Consider the following 21,496-nt stretch of genomic DNA (forward strand, 5'->3'; position numbering starts at 1 on the left):
CCATGTGATCGGAAGCAGGTGTTCTTTTCGCAGGGTTGTGCCGGTATTTGAATCAGGCTTATGATGGGGCAGCCCGGAGTCTAGCCTGGGAGAGGGGCGGATCCACGAGGGCTTCTGAGCCAAGATGGCGGTAGCGATCTCAGCGGCCAGGGTCTGGGGGCCTAGACGAGGCCTGGGCCAGGCTGCCCTCTTGTTGCTCGGGGTTCGGGGATTGGCTAGATTTGTGAGTACCGAGGCCCAGGCGGTTTTCTCTAAGCGGGGGTGGGGGGCGTAAAGTCTTAGCTTTAGAGTGGGTTCTCTGCAGGGTGTGAAGGAAGGGCCGTCACGGAGGGAAAAGAAGTGGGAGACCGATTGGAGAGGACACTTCAGGGAAGAGCGTCCATCTCCTTAGGAGAGGAAAAGCGGGGCAGCTCCTGTGTGGACCCTGAGGGAGGGTGACACCTTGGAGAGTGAGATGGGGGTTCCTCCTCTTTCCCTCCCACAGAGGAGACCCCTTGGAGGAGACAGGAGACCTTTTCCCTCAGAAGTGGGACCATGAAACCGACTTAGTAAGACGGAGAATTCCTTCTGAATATAGAACCCTGTTGAAAGAGGAGAAATGAGAGCTCAGATCCCAGTCACGGGGTTTTCCAGGGCTTTGCGTTTCTTGGCTCTTTCTCCCCACTTCTAACTTTAAAACAAATTATGCGAGAAACTCGTTTGATTTCCGTGTCCTCTGATCGAAAGTTAAGGTAGAGTCTGTGTGCTGTGGATATTGTGCAGAGGAGATGATCAGTACATGTTTGTTGAATTGATGAAGGGAGAAAAGCAGGAGAAAGGTTCAGACAGGGCCCTTTGCCCACATTTCTTAAAAACACTTGAGAAAGCCTTTTGAATTATCAAAAGGGTCAGAATTCCTTTTGGTAAATGCTGCTAAGGGGAAGATCACACTGCAAAAAAATCAAGTTGAGTGCTAGTATGTGCAAGGCCCAGGGTTTGATCCCCAGCACCACCACAAAAGTAACAACAAAAATTAGTTGAAAGCCTGTGCTTAGAGAGGGGAAAAGCAGTGGACTGCAAGAACTTTGAACTAAAATTCCAGATGAGACAGGAATGTTTAAGTGGGTGGTTTCTGGAGCTACACCACATGAGTTGGCATCCCTCTTTGTGCCTTTCCAGTTGGGTGGCCCTGGACAGAGGACTGAACCTTACACCTCTCTCAACTAATTTTTCTTACTGCAGAATGTTAACAGTGACAACCTCACAGGGTTGTTGTGAAAATACTAAAGTGCTAAGAATTGGACCCCACACATCATAAGGGCAGTAGGTATTTTGGCCACTGTTGTTAGTAAGGATGGAGGGAAGGGACAGGAATTGAGCTTGGAGATTAGGAGAGCAAAGGAGGTGACCTTGTGGGAGTACCGACTAGATTGGTGATGCTCTTTCAAGATCTTCTGAGATTGTTCCTGGCACTCATTCCCAATTCGTAAGGCAGGGAAGATGAAATCTGCAGGAAGAAGCTCTGGGCAGGAGGAGAAACAGGGTAAGAGAGTAGGTCAGGAATGAGGCAGGAGTCCATAGGAAGGAAGTCATTTGAAGCAGGTAAATGCTGAAGGGTTCCAGGAGTAGGTTGGGGGTAGGGCTGTTTATGGGTTGTTCTCTTTGGCTTTTTTTTTTTTTTTTTTTTTTTTAAAAGCAATCAGATCCTCCACAGCTGATGGCAGTCCCAGGCACCCATTGGTTGAGCAAGTGGGGCGGGAGGTGAACAGGACTGGGGCAGACTAGGGAAAGGTCATTTGTGGCTGATTAAATCTGTCCTCCTCCTGGCTTAGTCTTTCCTCTTCTCCTTATTTATTTTGGAGAGAATGGTGAGAAGGAAGTTTCTACTTTTCATTGATTTATCTACTTAAAATTTTATGTTTCTTAGAGTCACAGTTGCCTTCCTCCCATCTATTTATCTCCCACCTGTTTGAGATTAAAAGAGTCCCTATTTTTTTTGAGTGAAGGAAAGGGGCAGTAGTAAAGATTTCAGACCAGGGCTGTTCAATAAAACTTTCTGTGATAGTGGAAATGTTCTATGTTTATGCTGTCCAGAACAGTAGCCACTAGGCACATGTGACACTGAACACTTTAAATGTGGCTAACAAAGCTGGGTGTGGTGGCACACACCTATAATCCCAGCTACTCAAGAGGATCATAAATTCAAGGTCAGCCTTAGCAACTTAGTGACACTTCAACTCAAAACAAAATTTAAAAGGGCTGGGGATATGGCTCAGTGGTAGAATGCTCCTGGATTCAGTTTCCAGTACTACAAAAATTAAATAAAAATAAATGTGGCTAGCAGGATTGAGGAACTGAAGTTTACTCAATTCTAATGAGTTTAAGTGACTGTTGGTTGCCATATTGGAAGGTGGAAAGTACAGCTCTAGCCAGGTGGAGGTGAAGAAATAGTGTCTTGGGACAAAGGTGGGGAGGTTTTGTTGGTTTTACTGTAATAGATGGATTACAGTGGATTATGAGGGCAGGTGGTTTGGGGGAGGGAAGGGGCTACCTTTCTTTGTCCCCTACCTTCTTACCTCTCATCACCCATTTCCCGAGCACCCTGCTGCCCTTGAGGTGTTTGCCGGATTTCCCTCCACCCCCTGCTATCATAGCAGATGTTTTTAGTGATTAGGGAGAAAAGAAAACTCAGATTGACAGGTAGTCATGAGTCAGTTTTGCAACCACTACCCCAGGGCTGGGCCTGTTGGGGCCATTTCACCTCTGAGCCTAACTTGGGGATGAGCAGAGTCCTTACCCTGCTGGAAGTGAGGGAGCAATTGGAGCTCAGTCTGTGCTCATTATCAGTAAAGTCGTTTTCTCCAGCCCAGTGGTTCTGGGGTAGCCTGCCAGGGGCTTCAGTTCCCTATGCAGTAGCATTATGTAGTAGGTACCCAGTGGATACTGTGGGATGAATAGAGATGGCGATTACTGATCATCTAATTGTAGGAATTCATCCATTTCCCTCTTGGCTAATGTCAAGAAATTTGGTTTCTATCTGGGCACAGTGGTGCATACCTGTAATTCCAGCAACCCAGGAGGCTGAAGCAGCAGGGTTGCAAATTTGAGGGCAGCCTAGGCAATTTAATGAGATCCTGTCTCAAAAGTAATAGAAAGATCTAGGAATATAGCTCAGTGGTAGTACACTCCTGGGTTCAAGTCCAGTACCACAAAATAAAAATAAATTGGTTCTTATGGGTGCTTACTACATATTCCCAACACTCAGAAAGTGAGAAATGGCAGCCATTTGGAGGGTGAATCTGGTTTGGTCTTGATGATTCAGAGTAAGGGGAAAGTGCCCTCCCTTGGGGTTGTACACCTGCAGTGACTTGGGGAGCCTAGTGCTAATGCCTCTGGGTCTCTGGGGCCCAGAAGGGCTGATTGGCTTGAGCTGCCCTCCGGAGAGAAGATTCGGAGTTAAACTTTGTACCCATGCAGCCATCCATGCTCTGAACCCCATCTTCCTTCCAGCCCCACCCACCCATCTGACTGAGATGCTGACATCACTGCTGCTGATCTGTGTGGCCTTGACCTTTGATGGAGGTGCCTCATCTAGGGTCTGTAGGAATTCAGTGAGCACAGAGGCTTAGATGAAGTGCTTTGTGAACCTGTGCGATGGCTAGCTCTGGCCACCCTGGTCTCCGAGGTACCAGACTCGGGGCCCTTGTCATTCTCCAGTACTAAAGCATTCCATTCCCCTTGCCTTTGCATCAGCCCTGTGAGTCCAGCAGCCTCGCTCTTCGCCTCCTGCAGGAAGCACTGCTGCTGCTCCGTCTGCTGGTAGCCAGTGAGAGTTCCTTCTAGGACTAGGGCAGTGACTTTTCCCTACTCTCCAGTCTGTGAGGCAGATACCGTCTGTCCATGGGGGGCGGGTTCTGGGAGACAAGCTCCTGCTGAGCATCATGTGACTGGAAAGCCCCAGAACCAGGATTTGGACTCAGGCAGTTTAGGCTACCTTGTCCTGTGGCTAACCATCATACCATCCTTCCCCTCCTCCTGTTTATCATCCATCCCTCCCTATCTTCAGCCCTTCCTCCAGGTCCAACTTGGAATCACTGTTCAGTATCTGCCTCTTTGACCAGAGTGGTCATCCAGTACACCTGTGAGCTGCTTGTGTTAATTCAGTCACTTGTGTGCCAGGCACTGGGCCAAGTCATGTACACATTTTACCCTCACAGTAGCCCTTGAGAGTGTGGACAGGAGAAACTGAGGCTTAGGGAGTTTTAGTCATGCAGTGAGGAGGCTGAGGTCTGCCTGAGGCTGTGCCTGAGGGAATGACTCCAGAGGCTGTCCCAGCATCGGTAGCCAGTGCTCCCCTGTGGTTTTGAAACTTGGTGAATGTGTGCAGCCTCTGCCATTGTAAGCCACTGGCCACTGGGCCAACTGCCCAAACTGAAAGAAAAAAATGAATGAAGTCATATCCATTTTTTTATGCATTTTTTTAAATTTGCTGATGGACCTATATTTTATTTATTTTTATTTATATGTGGTGCTCAGAATTGCCTCAGATATGCTAGGCAGGTGCTCTACCACTGAGCTACAATCCCAGCCGCGCTTTAGTAGACATTTTGCTACCCATCTCAGAACAGAGTGTTTCCTTAGGCTTCAGCCATGAGCTGAGCCCTTTGCAGAGTTCACCGAATCAGCAAAACATCGGGGGATGTGGGTGATCATCATTTCCACAAGCCCAGGAAAAAAGGAGACTGGAATTCATGGTGGGAGCCAGCCCCTAGCAAGACCCTATCTCAAAAGTCCCTCCCCAACATCAGCCCTAAGGCCCATCCTGTCAGCATGTTCTGTGGTCACCATCTGGAATTAAAATTTAATTTAAGGTGTAGCCAGCCCTCCTGCTCACTCTGCTTTGCCCTGGCTTCTTCCCCAGGTGCCCATCATTTCCCTTTTTCCCACTGTTTTTGTTTTTGTTGTTGTTGGTGTTTGTGCTGGGTTGGAACCCAGGGCCTTGTGTGTGCTAGGCAAGTACTCTGCCACTCAACTATTTACACACAGCTCCACCTTTCCTACTTTTTAACCTTCCCAGGTTTTATTTTTTTTTTCTCAAATGTCATTTCTTTTTTCTCTTCTTTCCCCCCCTCTTTTTTTGGGGGGGTGGGTGATTGTTGTGGTGGTGGTGCTAGGAATCAGAATTTTTGAACACACAGTACCCGTATATCCCAGGCCTGTCTGACCCCTGTGTGCATGGATCTAGGAACTTTATACACAGCTCTCTGCAGGCTTTTCACTGTTGAGGGAATTCAAAGAGATGAAATGTTTGCAGAGAGCCATGTAGTGAGCTCAGAAATTGGAATCCAGGTCAGTCTGACTCCACTGAACTTCACTGCTCATTCATCCGTTTGGTAATTATCCATCAAAAGCCTGTTATGTGAGCCAACCTGGACGCCACCCGTCTTCCCAGAACTTGCATGTGTGAGAGACAGACACAAAACAGAGGAATCTTCCAGGTCCATGTAAAGGCCTGGCCATGCCCAGTGCTTCGAAGGGGAACAGGTGCTGCCTTGTCAGAGGGGGAAGGCATGTCTGCCGGGGTATCAGGCCCCAACCTGCCCTGCTGCCAGGAGTGTCATTTCCTCACCACCACAAATGCAGATAATCACATACACATAGTATGCTGCCCCCAGGAAGTTTGGTGGCTCGTTCACTGCAATTAAAGGAAGCGAGGGGGACACGTGAGCCCCCACACGTGAAGTGCAGCTCATAGTGAGCTGGTCCTCCTCTAGCTCCCCCTGAAAGTGAAGCCACAACTGCTGACCTGGGAGGAATCCAGACAGTGGTGGAAAGGAAAGACGCAGATGTGGGGAAACTGGGCTGGCAGTGGCAGTTGGGGTTTAGAGCTTGGGTTTTGGGGTCTGAATCTCAGGCCCTAGGTTAGAAGCCCAGTCATAATGTAACTTTTTTCTCCCAGAGCAGGCTATTTACCTCCCCAAGTCTTGATTCTCTGCCCTGAGGACTTGCTGAGGTGGCACATGCAGAGCTCAGCCTGGCGCACCTCTAATTGGTCCACCTCCTGCGACGCTGTCAGGCTTTCCACAGGTCCTTGCCACTCAGCTCCTTCCAGTTTCCAGGAAGGACACATCACGCTTTGCTTTTTGTCTTTTGCATGTTCTGTTCCCACTGCCCAGGATGCTCCCTCCCAGACTCCTCCTTGTCCTGCAGGCTCAGCCCCAGCATCACTTCCTCAGAGAAGCTTTGCCATTTCCACTGTGCCATGTGACAATACCACGGGGTAATAGGGATCACAGTCGTCCTTACTTGTTCAGTGACTGTCCTCCTGCTAGTAAGTAGCAAGGACAGATGTCCTGGGTTCCCAGAACCCTGCACAGGGCTGGGAACAAAGCAGGTGCTCAAATATTTGTTGAATCAATCAGTCTGAGCTTGCAGGGGAAGCCAGGCCTGGCTTCAGGAAGGTATTGAAGCATGTGGTGCAGTTGGCCAGGTAATGTCAGAGGCGGCCACCTGGTCAGGGTGAGCAGCAGTGTGGTAGAAACCATCACAGCCAGCATTTTTTTGCACATTTACTGTTTTACAGATACTCTATGGAAATACACATGATCTCCTTTAAATCTCACAGCACTCCATGAGGTGTTTTCATTTTATAGAGGAGAAAGGAGACACATGAAGAGGGGAAGCTACTCTCCCTTGTCACCTAGAAGGATATTTGAATCTTGATAATTTGACTCTTAAAAACTCAACAACTTAAGCTCTGTTCTGTGTTGGCCTCCCTGGTATGTGACGTTGGGGTCAGTAACAGGTCTGTCGGGTGTCTGAGCATGCCTGCAGTAGCAATCGGGGACAAAGAGGGACCTGTGGCCAGACTGGGAAGAGGTCAGATGCCAGGGTGAAGACTTTAAGCCTGTGATAATGACAATGGCAACAGCTGCCAGTTCTGGAGTGGCCTGCCATTCACACTAAGTTATTTCATTTTTATAGTAGTTCTGTGGGGTGGATGTTACTGTTCTGGTGCTGGAGGTCAAGCCCAAGGCCTTGTGCATGCCACTGCTGGTAGATGTCGTTTTCATCCTGATTTTACAGATCAGGAAACTGATATGGTATTGTAGCAATTTGGCCAAGATGGCACAACAATATGATTGAGCAAGGGTTCACACCCTGTGCCCCAGACCCCCAGTGCCCTGGGGCTGTGCAGCTGCCATGCTGTCTTGTGGCTGCTGGCATTGAGCCAGAACCTCAGTGCTGCGCCTGATGCTGGTACCCCTTCTGCCTTCTCCCCAGCACCCTCTCAGGCAACAGCAGCAGCAGCAGCAGTTCTCTTCCCTGGACGACAAGCCCCAGTTCCCAGGGGCCTCAGCAGAGTTTGTAGACAAGCTCGAGTTCATCCAGCCAAATGTCATCTCCGGGATCCCTATCTACCGGGTCATGGACCGCCAGGGCCAGATCATCAACCCCAGTGAGGACCCCAATGTGAGACTGCTCCCTTCCACCCCTGCCTCCATGCCCAGGTCCCTTGTTTGTCTCTTCTCTGGTCTCATCTTCCCCTGTCTGTCTGTTTCTTGTCCACAGCTGCCCCAGGAAAAGGTGCTGAAGTTCTACAGGAGCATGACACTGCTCAATACCATGGATCGAATCCTTTATGAATCCCAGCGACAGGTGTGTGGGGATAGGCCTAGAGTGGGAGTCAGAATTATCCTGTACTTGTACTTGTGTTGGCCAAAGGACAACTCTCAAGGAGAAGAGAGGAATTGAGAGATGTTTTTAGAGTTCTTGGGGTTCTATCAGGGCTCTGGGAGAAATATGGGACGGGTCCAGCCCAAGGAAAGAAGGATGGACCCAGTCACTGAAAACACCAAAGTGTGTGCCTAGCTTGGCTCATTGTGCTGGGAGAGGGCAGGGAGGGGAAGGCCCAATGACCCTTCCTTGGAAGAGCTCACAAACCTGAGAAGGAGGGTGGACCCTCCATGCTTCCTGCAGTGTCCAGGGACCACTCAAGGCCTATGTCCAATGTACTAGTCTTTAGAAGTCTTAGTGTCAGAGGACAAGAACCAGTCAAACCAGTGTGCATAAAGAGGGAATTCATTGATTCACCTGCATGTCCCCAGGGCCCTATTTGCAGGCAAAGCTGGATCTGGGAGGACTCAGAAAAAGTTCTCAGACATTGTTCTCTCTGTGTCTTTTTTCCTTTGACTTAACTGTCTTCATTTTTGAGCACTAGTGGCATTGTATCAGGCATAATGCTTGTAGCTGGTGGTCAGTACTGAGCAGCTCTAGGCTCATGGAGAGGCGGCAAAGAGAAAGGACTCAGGATACAGGCTGTAGGGCAAGTCTGTAAGATCCATGTCTTAATTCTGCTGCTATTTACCTCTGTGGCCCTAGGGAGGCTGCTTCATCTGAGTGCTTCCTCAGCACTGCAAAAAAGTAAATAATTTTTTAAAAAGGGGTTAATGGTAGATGCTACGCCGTAAGGCTGGGGTAGGAATTCTGTGAGACCCAGCATGTAAGGCCCTTGCCCTTTGGCTGGCCCTGAGGGAGATTACCATAACTCTCACGATTCAACCTGTATCTACTAGGATTATGTTTAGCTATAAGTGACAGATTCCTCCCCACTCCAAAGCCTTAGCAAACAAAATCAAAAGCAGTAGCTTAACAGATGAGTAGTTTCCTCTTGGGTTTAAAAAAAAAAAAAAATCAATGGACAGGTGATCTGGGGTACCATGATATTAGTGGATTCCTGGCCTCCTTTCATTGCTCTGATCTAATGTCCAGAGTGTTGGCTTCTTCCTTCTTCAAGGTCCACTCATGATCCAAAAAGGTGCCAGAGCTGCCTCTATCGTGTCTCACTCCAGGCAGCAGGTTTCGGAAGGCCGAAGGTCAGACATGGCACATCTCAGCTGCTGTCTCTCCACTCAAACCATTATAGAACTTGTTAGCAAGTCCCTCTCAATAATATTCAATAATATCTGCTTGCAATTGCTACCTGCAGTGGAATGAGGGTCCTGTCTTTCTTTTTGGTACTGGAGATTGAACCCAGGGGTACTTTACTACTGAGCTATATCCCCAGACCTTTTTATTTTTTAATTTTGAGACAGGGTCTCACTAAGTTGCTGAAGCTGGCTTCGAACTTTTAATCCTCCTGCCTCATCCTTCTGAGTCACTGAGATTACAGGTGTGCACCATCATGCCTGATTAGAATGAAATCTCTTAAGAGGGAAGAGGGTCAGGCAGCCAGTAACCTCTGCCACTAGCCTGAGTCCTGTCTCAGGCTCCTCCCCATACTGACCTGGACAGCTGGTATCCTCCCACGCATTTGGCACTTGAAGATCAGTTAACTTTTAATTGGATCCCCATTTAGAAGAAAGCATTTCTTTGGTTTCTCCATAGCACCTGGAAAGCCAGGCCCATGAAGCACATTGACCCCCAAGTGGGGCTTAACCAGGGATGTCCTCGTGGGTCTGTCCCAAGCTCACTTTGTTCCACTTTCCACACAGTCCTGGGTGATCTCATTTCCATCTTATACCAGGGGTTCCCTGGCTCTCCAGACTTCTTGGAACTCTAGATCCACTTGGCACTTTGCCCTGGATGTCCACAGCAAACTCAGCCTGTCCAAACTTGACCTTGGCATCTTTCTCCCAGACCTGCTCCTCTTCTTCCCCCAGTTCATCTCTCAGTCACCCCTTGCCCAAACTGAAATCCTTCCTCTCATCCCTTTCCCTGCCCTTCCCTTTGCCATCCCTTTCTCCTCTCAGCTGCTGGCTCTAGGTCTCTAGGTCTTAGGTATCATTCGGCTTCTCAGCAGCATCCTTGGGCACCCAGTCCCTTTTTCTCTTTTTGTTTCATTGTTGGCAAGTTGGTCTTCATCCTGTGCTTGTTGCCTCATGTTTACAGGATGGCTGCCACAGCCCAGCATCATGGCTCCAAGCAAGACAGGAAGAAGATCGAGGGGGCAGGGGTGATCCCAGCTGTGGAGCCCTTTTCCCAGAAAGCACAAACAAACTTCCATTGAAATCTCTGGCTAAACTATGTCCCTGACTACCTCTGGCTACCAGCAGGGCTGAGAACCTGAGTGTGTTCTTTTCCAGGGCCTAGGGATGGAGGGTTCTGGAGAAGAAGCTGGCTTGGCACCCCCAACACTGCAAACTCAGCTTTTGAGGACTCATCTGTCTGCTCCTCCCCCTGCCTACCAGGCTAGGCCATTGCCCCCACTCTCCTGGGTCCCTCGTCACCCCCGTCTCCTCCATTCATTTACCCATAGCAGTGGAGAGAATTTTGAAACACAAGTATGACCACATTGCTGCAGTGGGTGGGTTACCAGGGTTCTCAGAGCACAGTCCCACTGTGTCACTCCCTGCATTATCTGGGTGTCGCCTCCCTCACCCTGCTCCTACCTGTGTCCCAGCCCTTCCAGATTCGTGGGCTTTATCGTTTTTCTGCCTGGAACTCCATCTCCCCTCTTCACCCAGGCTGCTCTCCCTGCCATGGTGGGCCAGTCCCTTCTTTGGGCTCTTGTCCTAGAGACACTCTGGGACATCACTCTGGCTGTGACCCTCCTGGCAGTTCCTCTGTGAAGGTGGGAGCCCTGCGTGGCCTGACCTGGGACTGGCCTTCGAAAGACTGTGATCGGAAGTTGGTATGGTTCTCGTGGTGGTTACTGCCCAGTGTAACCAAACCTGGGCCTTCGGGCCCTCTCCACCCTCAGGGCCGGATTTCCTTCTACATGACCAACTATGGCGAGGAGGGGACCCATGTGGGCAGTGCAGCCGCCCTGGACAGCACGGACCTGGTGTTTGGCCAGTACAGGGAGGCAGGTATGTCTGCCTGTGGTTCGGCCTTGAGGTCCCTGTTGAGGCCCACAGTTTCGTTTTCCCAAGTGCTCTTCCAGGGGGAGAGCACAATGCCACAAAGGTCTAGGAAGCCAAAGAAAGAGCTTTCCATGCTGTCAGACCAGGCACAGGATTTGGGGGGAGCTCATGTCCCCTCCCTGAAGGCAGAGAAGTATGGCGGTTGGTTCTGTTCCTCACCACTCCTTACCAGTCATCAGATTTGGGGCAAATCTGAGCCACAGTTGTCTCACTTCTGAAGGAGAGATGAGGGACTGCCAAAAGGATGCAGTGAGGTCAGCATGGGCTGGGGACCCCTGTCCACCCGCTGTAGGACTCTCCTGGCCCCTCCCAGGCACTGCTGTCCTCTGAGGAGCTGGGGCAGGTGGGAAGGTCCCAAACACAGTGACAGTGGGGAGCTTGGCAGATGCCAGCTGGGAAGCTGGGTGAGAGTGAGTGAAAGGAAGGACTAGGAATAACTTGAGGGAAATCGCTGAGTCCTGGTGGGTGCTGGGAGTGGGGGCCTTAGTCCAGGGAGCAGTAAGTAGGGTATTCCAGGGTGGTGGCTAGCACAGGGGCCCTGCAGGGCTATAAGTGAGCCTGTGCCAGGGGCAAATCTACACCCTTCGTCTTAGGCAGCCTCAGGCAAGTTACATGACCACGCTGTACATGACCACGCTGTAACTGTTTCCTGGTTTAGATATTGTTTTCGTTTGGTACTGGGGATTGAATCCAGAGGGCCTTTACCGCTGAGCTACATCCCCACCCCTTTTTATTGTTTATTTTGAGGCAGGGTCTTGCTAAGTTCCTTAGGGTCGTGCTAAGTTACTGAGGCTGGCTTTAAACTTGTGATCCTCCTCTCTCAGCCTCTTGATTTGCTGGGGTTACAGGCACGTGCTACTGTGCCCAGCTGTTTCCTGGTTTATAAGGGGATCGTAACCCCCAATGTTTATTGAGAGGAGTCATGGGGCAGTTGGTGCAAAGCTATTAGTACCGAGCCTAGAAGAGGTGAGCATTCAGGGTTGGTGGCCAGTGCGATGGGCCTCTCTGATACAGTTCTCCAGCAGGGAGGTGAAACCACATGAGAGTGGCCATCTCTTGGCCATCTACTTCCTTTAGTGGGACATGAGCTAAGGGGAGACAGATGGCTTGTGATATTCGAGGTTCAGTGTCATTCGCAAGGAAAACCAGGTTTCACAGACACTGGGCAGCTATAGAAGGGATTATGCCAAGGCCGCGGTGCAGGGTGAGGAGGCAGGACCGACTCCCCCCGACTTGCAGCCTGCTTGCCTCAGTGAGGTCCACTGGCTTGGTGCACTGTCTACTGTGACATGGGAGGAAGCACAGTTCTCTTTAGCCAGCCTTACTGAGCTGTGGAAGGCAAAAGTGCTGTTCGTTTTAAGTTTCCTACTGCATCCCTCTGTCACAGAGTGCAGGCACTCTGGAGTAAGGGCTGACCTGCACTGTGGCCCTTCCATGTGAGGCAGGTGTCCTGTTAGCCTGTAAAAGCCAGGTGGGCCACCCACATCAGGCAGGTTATGGGTGTAGGCCATGTGCCTTCTTGCAGCAATATGATCCAGTGACAGCCCTTGCACTTGCTGGGCACCACCCCAGCTGCCCTGCCAGGGCTCCGTATAGAGCTCCTTCTGGGGCACAGCAGGGAGTGGCACTGGGTGAGGAGGACAGTGAAGAGACAGCAGGGGTCAAGGCAGAGCAGCAGCTGCTGGGGACCTGCAGTTTTCTGTGTGCCGGATCTGAGGTTTTATTTTTTGTTTGTTTTTTTGCATTGTTGGGGATGGAACCCAGGGCCTTGTGGATGCTGGGCAAGCACTCTATCGCTGAGCTGCATCCCAGCCCTGAAGCTGTAATTCTAACACCTTCCTGGCTCCCGTCCAGTACTTCTTGCGTGGGGGCCTGGGACCACATTTTAGGATGTCTGGTGACAGCGCTGGGACCACCTTCAGCCCTCCACAAGGCCCCCTTTTCTCCTTCAACCTGAGCTGCTTCTCTTCTAGTGTTTCCTGTGCAGTGTGACCACATGGCGTGCAGATTTGTATCATGTCCATTCAAAGCCCTCTAACAGAAGATAACTAATGAACTTGTACTAAAGGTGAACAGTGAAGTTATGCTAGACTAAAATTTCAAGAAGGGCATAATTTCAAAGCTGATGGTCCAAGCAGTTCTGAGCTGTGCTTACCATCGCTGTCCCAGGGGGCATGTTGGAGCTGATAAACAAAGCCACTTGCTTCCCTTTCTCTGGCACAGTCTTGAATTTGAGTTTTGCCTTAGGCCCACTCTATTTTCTGCTGCTTGGTGGCAAGACCCGGAGCCAGTTATGGGAGGATGATCCTGCCTGCCCCAAGAGGATGCTGTAAGGATTCACTTGGTTATTATATAAAGAGTGCTCAGAACAGCCCTTGGCACAGAGTATTATCTTCATGTGCTTGTGGTTGTTATTCAGGGAGGATGTGCTTCCTTTGCATATAAGGGGATTGCCATGTAATGTGACCCCATTAAGTTGTCATTTGAAGAAAGGGTTTGGCAGTAAAGGCAGGGTTTGGAAACCACTGTGTCAGACAGCTGTGTCTGTGGTGCTCACCCTCAGAGTCAGCATGGGACCTCTTGATCCACAGCACTGCTGAAGATGTGAGGTTGTCCCCCTTGTCAGGTAGAGCAGAGAGTCCTTGTTTTAGGATCATCATAGACTCCTGTTGTCCTCCGACTTAGCAGGCAGAGCCCTTTCCACCAGAGTCGTTCCCTTTGATGGTGAACTGGGCATCCACCAGGGGTTTGTTTGAAAAAAGGGTTTTACTGACATTAGATATTTCCTCTCTAGGCAGAAGGTGTGAATTGGTGGTGTGTACTTCAGGAATTGAATTAATTGAACACACCTAAAAATATCACAGTTTCTCATTAAAACAGACATGCCTATGCCAGTGTGTGGGAGGCTACGGCATAAGGATCACAAGTGTGAGGCCAGCCTTCGGAACTGAGCAAGATGCTGTCTCAAAATAAAAGAAGACTGGGGATGTGGCTCAGTAGCAGAGCACCTCTGGGCTCAAAACTCATTACCAAAAAAATAAAACAAAAAAATAAAAGTCTCTTGGTAGCTTAGTGAGAGTGCTTACCTAGCATGCATGAGGCCCTGGGTTCCATCCCTAGCAAAAAAGAAGGGGGTGTGGGGAGAAAGAGACAAAGAAGGAATAAGAGAAAGAAAGCTTGCTAGCTGAACTTCTGCCACCTTTTGAAAAATTGGATTGTCGCCTGAACCTTGGCCTCCCTCTTGACAGACGTTTGCTTTCTAGTTTGCTTATGGGTCACATCTGCAACACCTGTCTGGTCCTTGTGAGCGCCCGAGTTTGCCTCCCCTGCTCCAGTCTGGTTCCTTTTTTTGTAGACAGGGATATAGAAGCCCCGGGAAGGAAAAGGCTTGCCCTGGGTCACCCACAGGGTTGTGTGACTTCCTGACACCACCCACCAAGCTAACAGCTGCCTCTTCCCCACCAGGTGTATTGATGTATCGTGACTACCCCCTGGAGCTGTTCATGGCTCAGTGCTATGGCAACGTGAATGACCCGGGCAAGGGGCGCCAGATGCCTGTCCACTATGGCTGCAACGAGCGCCACTTTGTCACCATCTCCTCTCCACTGGCCACGCAGATTCCTCAGGGTGAGGATGCATGTCCTGACGCTCACACACACAGACCATTCACAGCCATCCCTTCCCCAGCCTCATGGGTGGGCTTGTGTGGGTGCTGCTCTCAGAGCCTGGCCTGTGCTCTGGACTTTGAAGGTACCTTCTGTCTGGGACCCTTCAGAGGAGGCCTCAGTAATGCCCCCGCCCCGTTCAGCAGCCTTGAGCCAGTGTGACCACGCTCTAGGTTTCCCAGACTTCTGCCCGCCCTGCCCCATGGCTCCTGGGAGTGCACAAGCCCGCACGCTCCTGCGTGCATAGCAGCGTCCAGTCACTGTGGTGGTGCTTCGCTTCTCTTGTCGCACTGCAGGTGCCATGGGGGTGAAGGTTGTTATTTACTGTTACTCCTGTTATAAAAAGCAAGAAATTAAAGTCAAGGAGGAAAAGTCAAATGACTTGCTAAAGGTCTCCTGACAGGTAGGGAGCAGAACAGCAGCTAGAACTGTGGACCAAGCGACCCCAGAGCCTAGGTTCTGTCTCTGCCTCCTCTCGGCCTCAGTCCTCAGTCAAGCAGACTCCCCAGAACTCACTGGGTACCCTACATCCCCTTCTATGCAGGGTGGATGGAGATGAAGTTGGGGGGGGGAGTGCAGATCATATAGATGGGTGGGCCTCGTGGCCTTAGCTTTTACAGGGTCTTTGACCTTGAGTGCTCTGCGAGCTGTGGGTTGGGAGGATTCTGTCATGGGGTCACTTTGCCTGGCTCTCATTTTAAGAGTCCTCTGGCTGTCCCTCAGATAACAGATTGTGGGGAAGGGCACCACTGAGGGGGCTGCTGGTTGACTCAGGCATGAGCAGCTGGAGGCTCGGCCCTGGGGTGAGAAGGGCTCGGATTCTGTTACATTTTGAAGGAGGGTAGATGTGGGGGTGACAAAAAGTTTGGAGTCAGGGATAATGCCAAAGTTTCTGGCCTGAGCAATTGGAAGGTAGTGTCACAGTCAGCTGAGAAGCAGGATCGGGGTGGGCAGGCCCTGGGGGGTTCCTCTGGTGACAGCTGGTCTGAACCCAAGTTCTGGATAGGGATAGGGTGTGTGTGTGTGTGTCTGTGTGTGTGTGTGTGTGTGTGTATGTCTGTGTCTGTGTGTGTGTCTGTGTCTGTGTGTGTCTGTGTGTGTCCGTGTCTGTGTCTGTGTGTCTGCTCCTGCTCATGGCCCTCTCATTGCTCTGCAGCGGTGGGGGCAGCCTATGCGGCCAAACGAGCCAATGCCAACAGGGTTGTCATTTGTTACTTTGGTGAGGGGGCAGCCAGTGAAGGCGACGCCCATGCTGGCTTCAACTTTGCTGCCACTCTCGAGTGCCCCATCATCTTCTTCTGCCGGAACAACGGCTATGCCATTTCCACGCCCACCTCCGAGCAGTACCGAGGGGATGGCATTGGTAAGGCCCTGCCACTGCCCGCCCGCCTTCCCTGTCCTTGTCCTGTGGTGTCTGGACCGGGGCGATGGTAGGGGGTGGGGAACGGGGCGCCCGCAGTGCTCCGGCTCCCTCTCCTCCTCACTCTGCCTTCCTTCCTTGGCTCCCAACCTCATTCAGTTCTTTACCTCACCCCCTGCTCCTTCCCACCTGCTCTACATTTTCCTCATCTGAGCCCTGTGCCTCCCTGTCCCTCCCTGCAGCGGCACGAGGCCCTGGGTATGGCATTATGTCAATCCGAGTGGACGGCAATGACGTGTTTGCTGTGTACAATGCCACCAAGGAGGCCCGGCGGCGGGCTGTGGCAGAGAATCAGCCCTTCCTCATTGAAGCCATGACCTACAGGTGCCCGCCTCTCCCCCATCGCTACATCCACAGTCCTGACAGCCGCCATTCCTATCATCTCCCTCATCACTGCCCCTAGAATGTGCCTCCGCGCACCCATGGGGTGCCCTCCCCTTGCCTTTGCTCCATGTCTACCCCTTCCTAGTCCATCCTCCCTCCCTCCTGAGGCCTACCCTGGGGTCCCAAGCTGACCAGGCCCCTTCTGGGCAGGATTGGGCACCACAGCACCAGTGACGACAGTTCGGCATACCGCTCGGTAGACGAGGTCAATTACTGGGATAAGCAGGACCACCCCATCTCGAGGCTGAGGCTCTACCTGCTGAGCCGTGGCTGGTGGGACGAGGAGCAGGAGAAGGCCTGGCGGAAGCAGTCGCGCAAGAAGGTGAGGGGCCACCAGCACCTAGGTGGGCGTGCTGGAGGGCTGCTGCACCGTGGGCGAGAGCTCTGGGAGAACAGTGCTGGGACCTGGGGTTGTCCAGCTGAGAGACTCAGGCAGCCAGTGCTCCGCGGGTGTGGCTTGTGGCATCAGGTTGCCACGTGACCTCAGCCACGTCTTGCAGTATGTCCTGGACAAGCTGTCTGCCAGTTCCTCACCTCTGAAGAGGGTGGTCTGAGAATGAAGCCACTTAGTCCCTGTACAGTGGAGTGCCCTGCCCAGAGGCACTGTGGCACTCGGGGTGTTAACTTCACCACCATTGCCTTCATCCTCTCCGTTGTCCAGATGGGAACACGGAGGCTCAGCAATTAAGCCCTGGCTCAGGCCCCACAGGAAGAGGCAGGGCCTTGGGGAGATGGACTGCCTGCCACCCTCCTGTGTCCCCCAGGTGATGGAGGCCTTTGAGCAGGCTGAGCGCAAGCCGAAGCCCAGCCCCTACCTGCTCTTCTCGGACGTGTATCAGGAGATGCCCACCCAGCTCCGCAAGCAGAAGGAGTCCTTGGCCCGGCACCTCCAGACCTATGGGGAGCACTACCCCCTGGACCACTTTGACAAGTGAGATGCTCCCCGACTACTCTGAAAGGTACTCCGCCCTGAGCAGAGGAGGGAGGGCTGGCAGGACAACCACCCGCAACTGCTTCCTCAGCCAGCTCTCCTAAAGTACTGGCAGCCAGGATGTGCCTCAGACTGTGATGGGGTGGCTCCCATTCCCCATCCCTCTCCTCCAGGCTGCTACACTTGCGGGGCCATGTTTGCAGCAGTGCTGAAACTTGGTCAGCTGCTCCTCTTCGCCTGTTACAGAGCTTCTCCCAGGGGCTGGGGCACCTAGGAAGCAGAAGCCTCCTCTGGTGGATGGGGTGGGATGGCAGGGTGGCCTGTGGAGCCTTCTCAGTGACGGTTGGTCAGAGGAGTAAATAAACTGTGGCTCTCCAGCACCTTTGGTCTCTCTTTGCTGGAGTTTGGGGGACAGGGGAGAGTCCAGCATGACTGAGCTGGGACAGCCCTAGCTTCTACACTTTAGATAAATAAAGACAAAGCTGTTGAGATACCTACTTCTGCAAACTTCCACAAGCTGGAGGGTCAGGTATAGCAGATGGATGGGGGTGGGAGCCCTCCAGAGATGGTCCCCTGCTCTCCCATGGGATAGCTCAAACCTAGTGTCCAGCAAAGTGACCAGGATGCCTGTCAGAGCTGCCCTTCCAGGAAGGGGAGTGTCTGGGGTGAAGGTCCGAGAGCAGCTGAGCTCTGCGTCATAGCACCCCGGGGCCCCACAGATGCAAAAACAACTTCAGGCCTCGGAGTGCGAGTACATATTTTTCAAAAACAAAAAGTTGACAGAAACGGGCTGCTGCCTCATCCTTTCTGTCCAGTCCCTTGGACAGGGAGTGCCCAGGAAGTGGCTCAAGCAGTCCAGGACCCAGGACCCCCACCCTCACATCGAGGCCTGGGGAGGGGCTGGCCGGGTTAGCCCCGCACTCCCCACAGGCTCAGCACTGGGGTTGCAGGTCCTGCAGCTGTCTCCACAGCCGAATGCTGTCCTGGGGGCTGAGGGGCCGCACCAGCAGCAGGTCTCGGAGAGCACAGGGGTCTGTGGTGCGGTCTGCTGGCCAGGCTGTGAGGAAGCCTGAGTGGGTCCGTGGCACTAGACCCAGGGCCCGGAAGCAAAGGCCTGTGTAGACATCATCGAAGGGGAAGGGTGCCACGCGGGCTGCTGCCTGCAGCAGCCAGGGAGCCAGGCGCCCTGCGATGACGTAGCCACCCCCACTCGCATAGGCTGGGTAACCACCTTCAAAGAAGGACCCAGGCACATAGAAGGGTCCTCCAGGCTTCCTGAGGGGCTTGGCCTGGGTAAAGACTTCACCCAGGTAGAGACTTCGGGCCCAGGTAGGCGGCAGGGCCTGCAGGTGATCCAGCAGGGCAGGGATGTGCACAAAAGCGTCGTCCTGAACTTGCAGGACAAAATTCACATCAGGACAGTGGTGGCCCAGCCAGGTCAGCAGCAGCAGGTCTTTGAGCGTCCGGTTGTAGGGGACATCAAGGAAGTCCCAGAGCAGCAGGTCTTTGTAGCGACGGCTCTCCCAGGCCACCAGTGAGCCTAGGTCAGGCCCCCCCTCACCCACTGGGGACCCCAACAGGAAGAGCAGCCGAGTCCCAGGAGCTGTGCGGCCCCACGTCTCCCTCACCGCCTGTCGTTCTGCAAAGCGTCCTGGTTCCGACTTGACAGCCAACAGCAGGAAGGGGACGTTAGTGTCTGAACAGCTGGCTACTTGGCTGCCTTCAGGCAGCCACTGTGGGAAGCTCCGGCAGGCTGCTGACAGCAAGAAGCGGCGGAGGTCCTCAGGGTAGGAGGCAAAGTCTGGGATCTCAGCAGCAGCGGCAGCTCCCCAAGCCTGGCAGCCTCCTGCCTCAGCACTGTTTTCACTGGGCAGGGTTCTCAGCCGCCACTGCTGCTGGTTCCAATAAGCTGAAGGCAGTGGGCCAGTCTGGCCCAGGCGGGCCGAGAGGTTGGCAGGCAGGGTGGGCTCAGTGCTGACTGATGTGGGGCCTGGAAGCGTGGCCCGGGGTCCTGGGTAGGCCTTGCTAAGCCGGGATTCGGAGGTCCACTCGATGTACACTTTGAGGCCCAGGAGTGTGAGCAATGCTGACAGGCAGAGCAGACACTTGGGGCAGCGCATGACCCAGCCCAGGGAAGGGGCAGCGGAGGGAGCTGCAAAAGGGAGCCACAGGGGTGCCACAGGGGCCTTTGGGGTACATGATGGGCCTCCAGAGAGGGCCCGGCCAGGCCCCAGGCAAATTGCCTGAGTCTCTGGCTATCTTAGTCAACCCTGTATTGGTTTCTCTTATTCTCTGACCCTAGCAGGTGACCCCCAACCCTCCCAGGGCCCCAGCTGACCTGGGAACTCCCCGCGCCATTCCTTTCCACCTTCCTAGAAATCCTGGAGGTGATCTGTTCCCGGTCTCCACTGGCCACCATTCCTACCTCCTCCTCTCTCCATTCATCCCGCTTCTCAGGAACCAGGATCACTAGATCCCCGGCTGGCTGGGGGTGCTCCTTTCACTTCTTAGAAACCCAGCCAACCTCCCCCAGCAACCTCACTCCAGGGACAGGGCTGGGGACAGGGATCTGTCTCCTTTGTACCTTTTGGTCCGGCTCCCACCAGCTCCGGCGCGGCCGGGCCTCTGGTCAGGTTCTCTCTGTACTGCCCCTGCCTGAGTGTCGTCAGGCTGCCAGCCCAGCCCAGCCCAGCCCAGCCCAGCCAGGGCGGGAGCAGCAGGCTGGAGGGCCCCAGGGGCCGGGAGGGGCCGGGGCGGGACTGAGAGAGGAGGGAGTGGGAGGCGGGAGGCCAATAGGGAGATGGGGCTCCCTGCATGTTAGGGCTGGTTTTCTGGCGAGGCAGCGGGAAAGGTGCAGGGGTGGCCACAGCAACAGACAGGACCCTGTGAGGTCCCTGAGGGGTGGTCCAGGAGCCTGGGGGAGAGAGTCCAGGGGAGGCTGAAGCCAAGGGTTGGGTACTGCCAGAATGAACTAGGGGGAGGCCGAGTCCCAAAGAGGAAAGATGGGGAGGGAGGCTGAGGGGCTGGCGTGGGGCCACAGCCCGGAGGCGGCGTGAATGTGCTGAGTGGGGATGGATCGGCCGCCAGAGATAGGGATGTTTGCTGTTGCGCCCGTAGTCGTAGTTGGGGTAGGGGTGAAGGACCGGCCAGGGAGGAGGCAGGACATGGAGGAGAGGGAGAGACAGCCAGGGAGACCTAGGCCAGGAAGCGGGAAGAAAGGAAAAGGGAGACAGATGAGAGAGCCAGAAGAGAGGGTGGGGAAAGTGGACTGGAGGGCACGGAGGAGGAAATGGAAATGGGTTGGCCAGGAAGCCCCTGTAGGGAGCCTGCACAGGGCAGAGACTGAGAACAGCGGGTGGAGGGCAGGGAGCAGGAAATCAGAACGTGGAGACTGACCCTGGGAGAGGTGAAGGGAACCTGGGAGGAACCAGAGAGGAAGGGACCAAGGGAGAAGGACCGGGTAAAGGGGAGCCAAACAAAGGGCAGGCAGGTGACAGGGGAACACACAGGGAGCCCAGAGCACCTCCCACCTCCTTTTCATGCCTAGGCCACCTGCCTGGAGGCCTGTAAGCCATTCCTAAGGCCCTCACCCGTCCTGGGTCAGCCTCACCCAGGTGCCCGCCCCTCCCTTGCTGCAGTGACTTCAGGATCACTCACATCCCACCCCTGGGACTAGAAAGGGCGCCTGTGTCTACATCCCTGTCCTCCAGGGGCCTCTGCTGTTGGGGCTGCACCAGCTGTCTGGGGAGGCTCTGGGTGGGGCCTCGTTGTCACAGACCTCCTGGGACCTGGGGGCGGACCTCCTTTACCCTACCTGGCTTGGAGAGGAAACCAGTCAGCAGCAGGTTTGTTATCTGTCCAGCTCTGATTTCCTCCCCAACATTTGAATAATGGAACAGCTGGAGGAAGAGAGTGGGTGGAAGTGGTGAATGCCAGTGGAATAAAAGCTACAGAAGGAGGACAGCCAGGGGCTAGGCAGGGCCAGCCCACCTCACCAGGGTCAGAAGAGGGAGTCCAGCCCCCCAAGCTCTCCTGCTCATCTCACACAAAGATTCTGGGCCCCAGATGGCACTGCCTCTCCTGGGGCATCAGTCAGGGTCCAATGAGGAGAGACCACACAGCAAATTGACCAGGGAAATCTCCATATAAAGAGTGATTAACTAAACATAGAATTGAAGAAATGAGGGAGCAGTCTGTTGGTAAGAGGTGTTTACTTGTGGACTGCAGTTGGAGGTGCAGGTCTAGCGTGACC

General features: G+C 53.3%; 2 protein-coding genes across 3 annotated transcripts; one reads left to right on the forward strand and one right to left on the reverse strand.

Annotated features, from left to right (window-relative positions):
- Positions 1-84: 84 nt before the first annotated feature.
- BCKDHA (branched chain keto acid dehydrogenase E1 subunit alpha) lies at positions 85-17,621 on the forward strand. Of its 2 annotated transcripts, XM_079117967.1 has the most exons (9): positions 85-223; positions 7,264-7,452; positions 7,552-7,638; positions 10,682-10,790; positions 14,310-14,471; positions 15,666-15,872; positions 16,112-16,253; positions 16,464-16,635; positions 17,078-17,621. In XM_079117967.1, exons 1-9 carry the CDS (start codon positions 125-127, stop codon positions 17,246-17,248), a joined length of 1,338 nt encoding a protein of 445 aa, XP_078974093.1. In that variant the 5' UTR covers positions 85-124; the 3' UTR covers positions 17,249-17,621. The 2 variants fall into 2 exon arrangements, with proteins under 2 accessions (XP_078974093.1, XP_078974094.1); XM_079117968.1 differs by lacking the exon at positions 17,078-17,621 and having other exon boundaries at positions 16,029-16,253; positions 16,464-16,603.
- Positions 17,622-17,984: 363 nt separating this feature from the next.
- B3GNT8 (UDP-GlcNAc:betaGal beta-1,3-N-acetylglucosaminyltransferase 8) lies at positions 17,985-19,966 on the reverse strand. The gene is made up of 2 exons (XM_079117966.1): positions 19,829-19,966; positions 17,985-19,396 (listed from the first exon to the last, which is right to left on the reverse strand). The coding sequence occupies exon 2, from the start codon at positions 19,362-19,364 to the stop codon at positions 18,177-18,179; it is 1,188 nt and encodes a 395-aa protein (XP_078974092.1). The 5' UTR covers positions 19,365-19,396; positions 19,829-19,966; the 3' UTR covers positions 17,985-18,176.
- Positions 19,967-21,496: the final 1,530 nt, after the last annotated feature.

The sequence above is a fragment of the Sciurus vulgaris genome (genome assembly GCF_902686455.1).
Source record: "Sciurus vulgaris genome assembly, chromosome: 17".
In the NCBI taxonomy this organism is placed as follows: Eukaryota; Metazoa; Chordata; class Mammalia; order Rodentia; family Sciuridae; genus Sciurus; species Sciurus vulgaris.

Coding starts and splice junctions, on each gene's coding strand:
- BCKDHA (XM_079117967.1), top strand. CDS start 125: ATGGCGGTAGCGATCTCAGCGGCCAGGGTCTGGGGGCCTAGACGAGGC. Junction 7,453..7,551: donor ACCCCAGTGAGGACCCCAAT/GTGAGACTGCTC, acceptor TCTTGTCCACAG/CTGCCCCAGGAAAAGGTGCT. Junction 16,254..16,463: donor ATTGAAGCCATGACCTACAG/GTGCCCGCCTCT, acceptor CCTTCTGGGCAG/GATTGGGCACCACAGCACCA.
- B3GNT8 (XM_079117966.1), bottom strand. CDS start 19,364: ATGCGCTGCCCCAAGTGTCTGCTCTGCCTGTCAGCATTGCTCACACTC.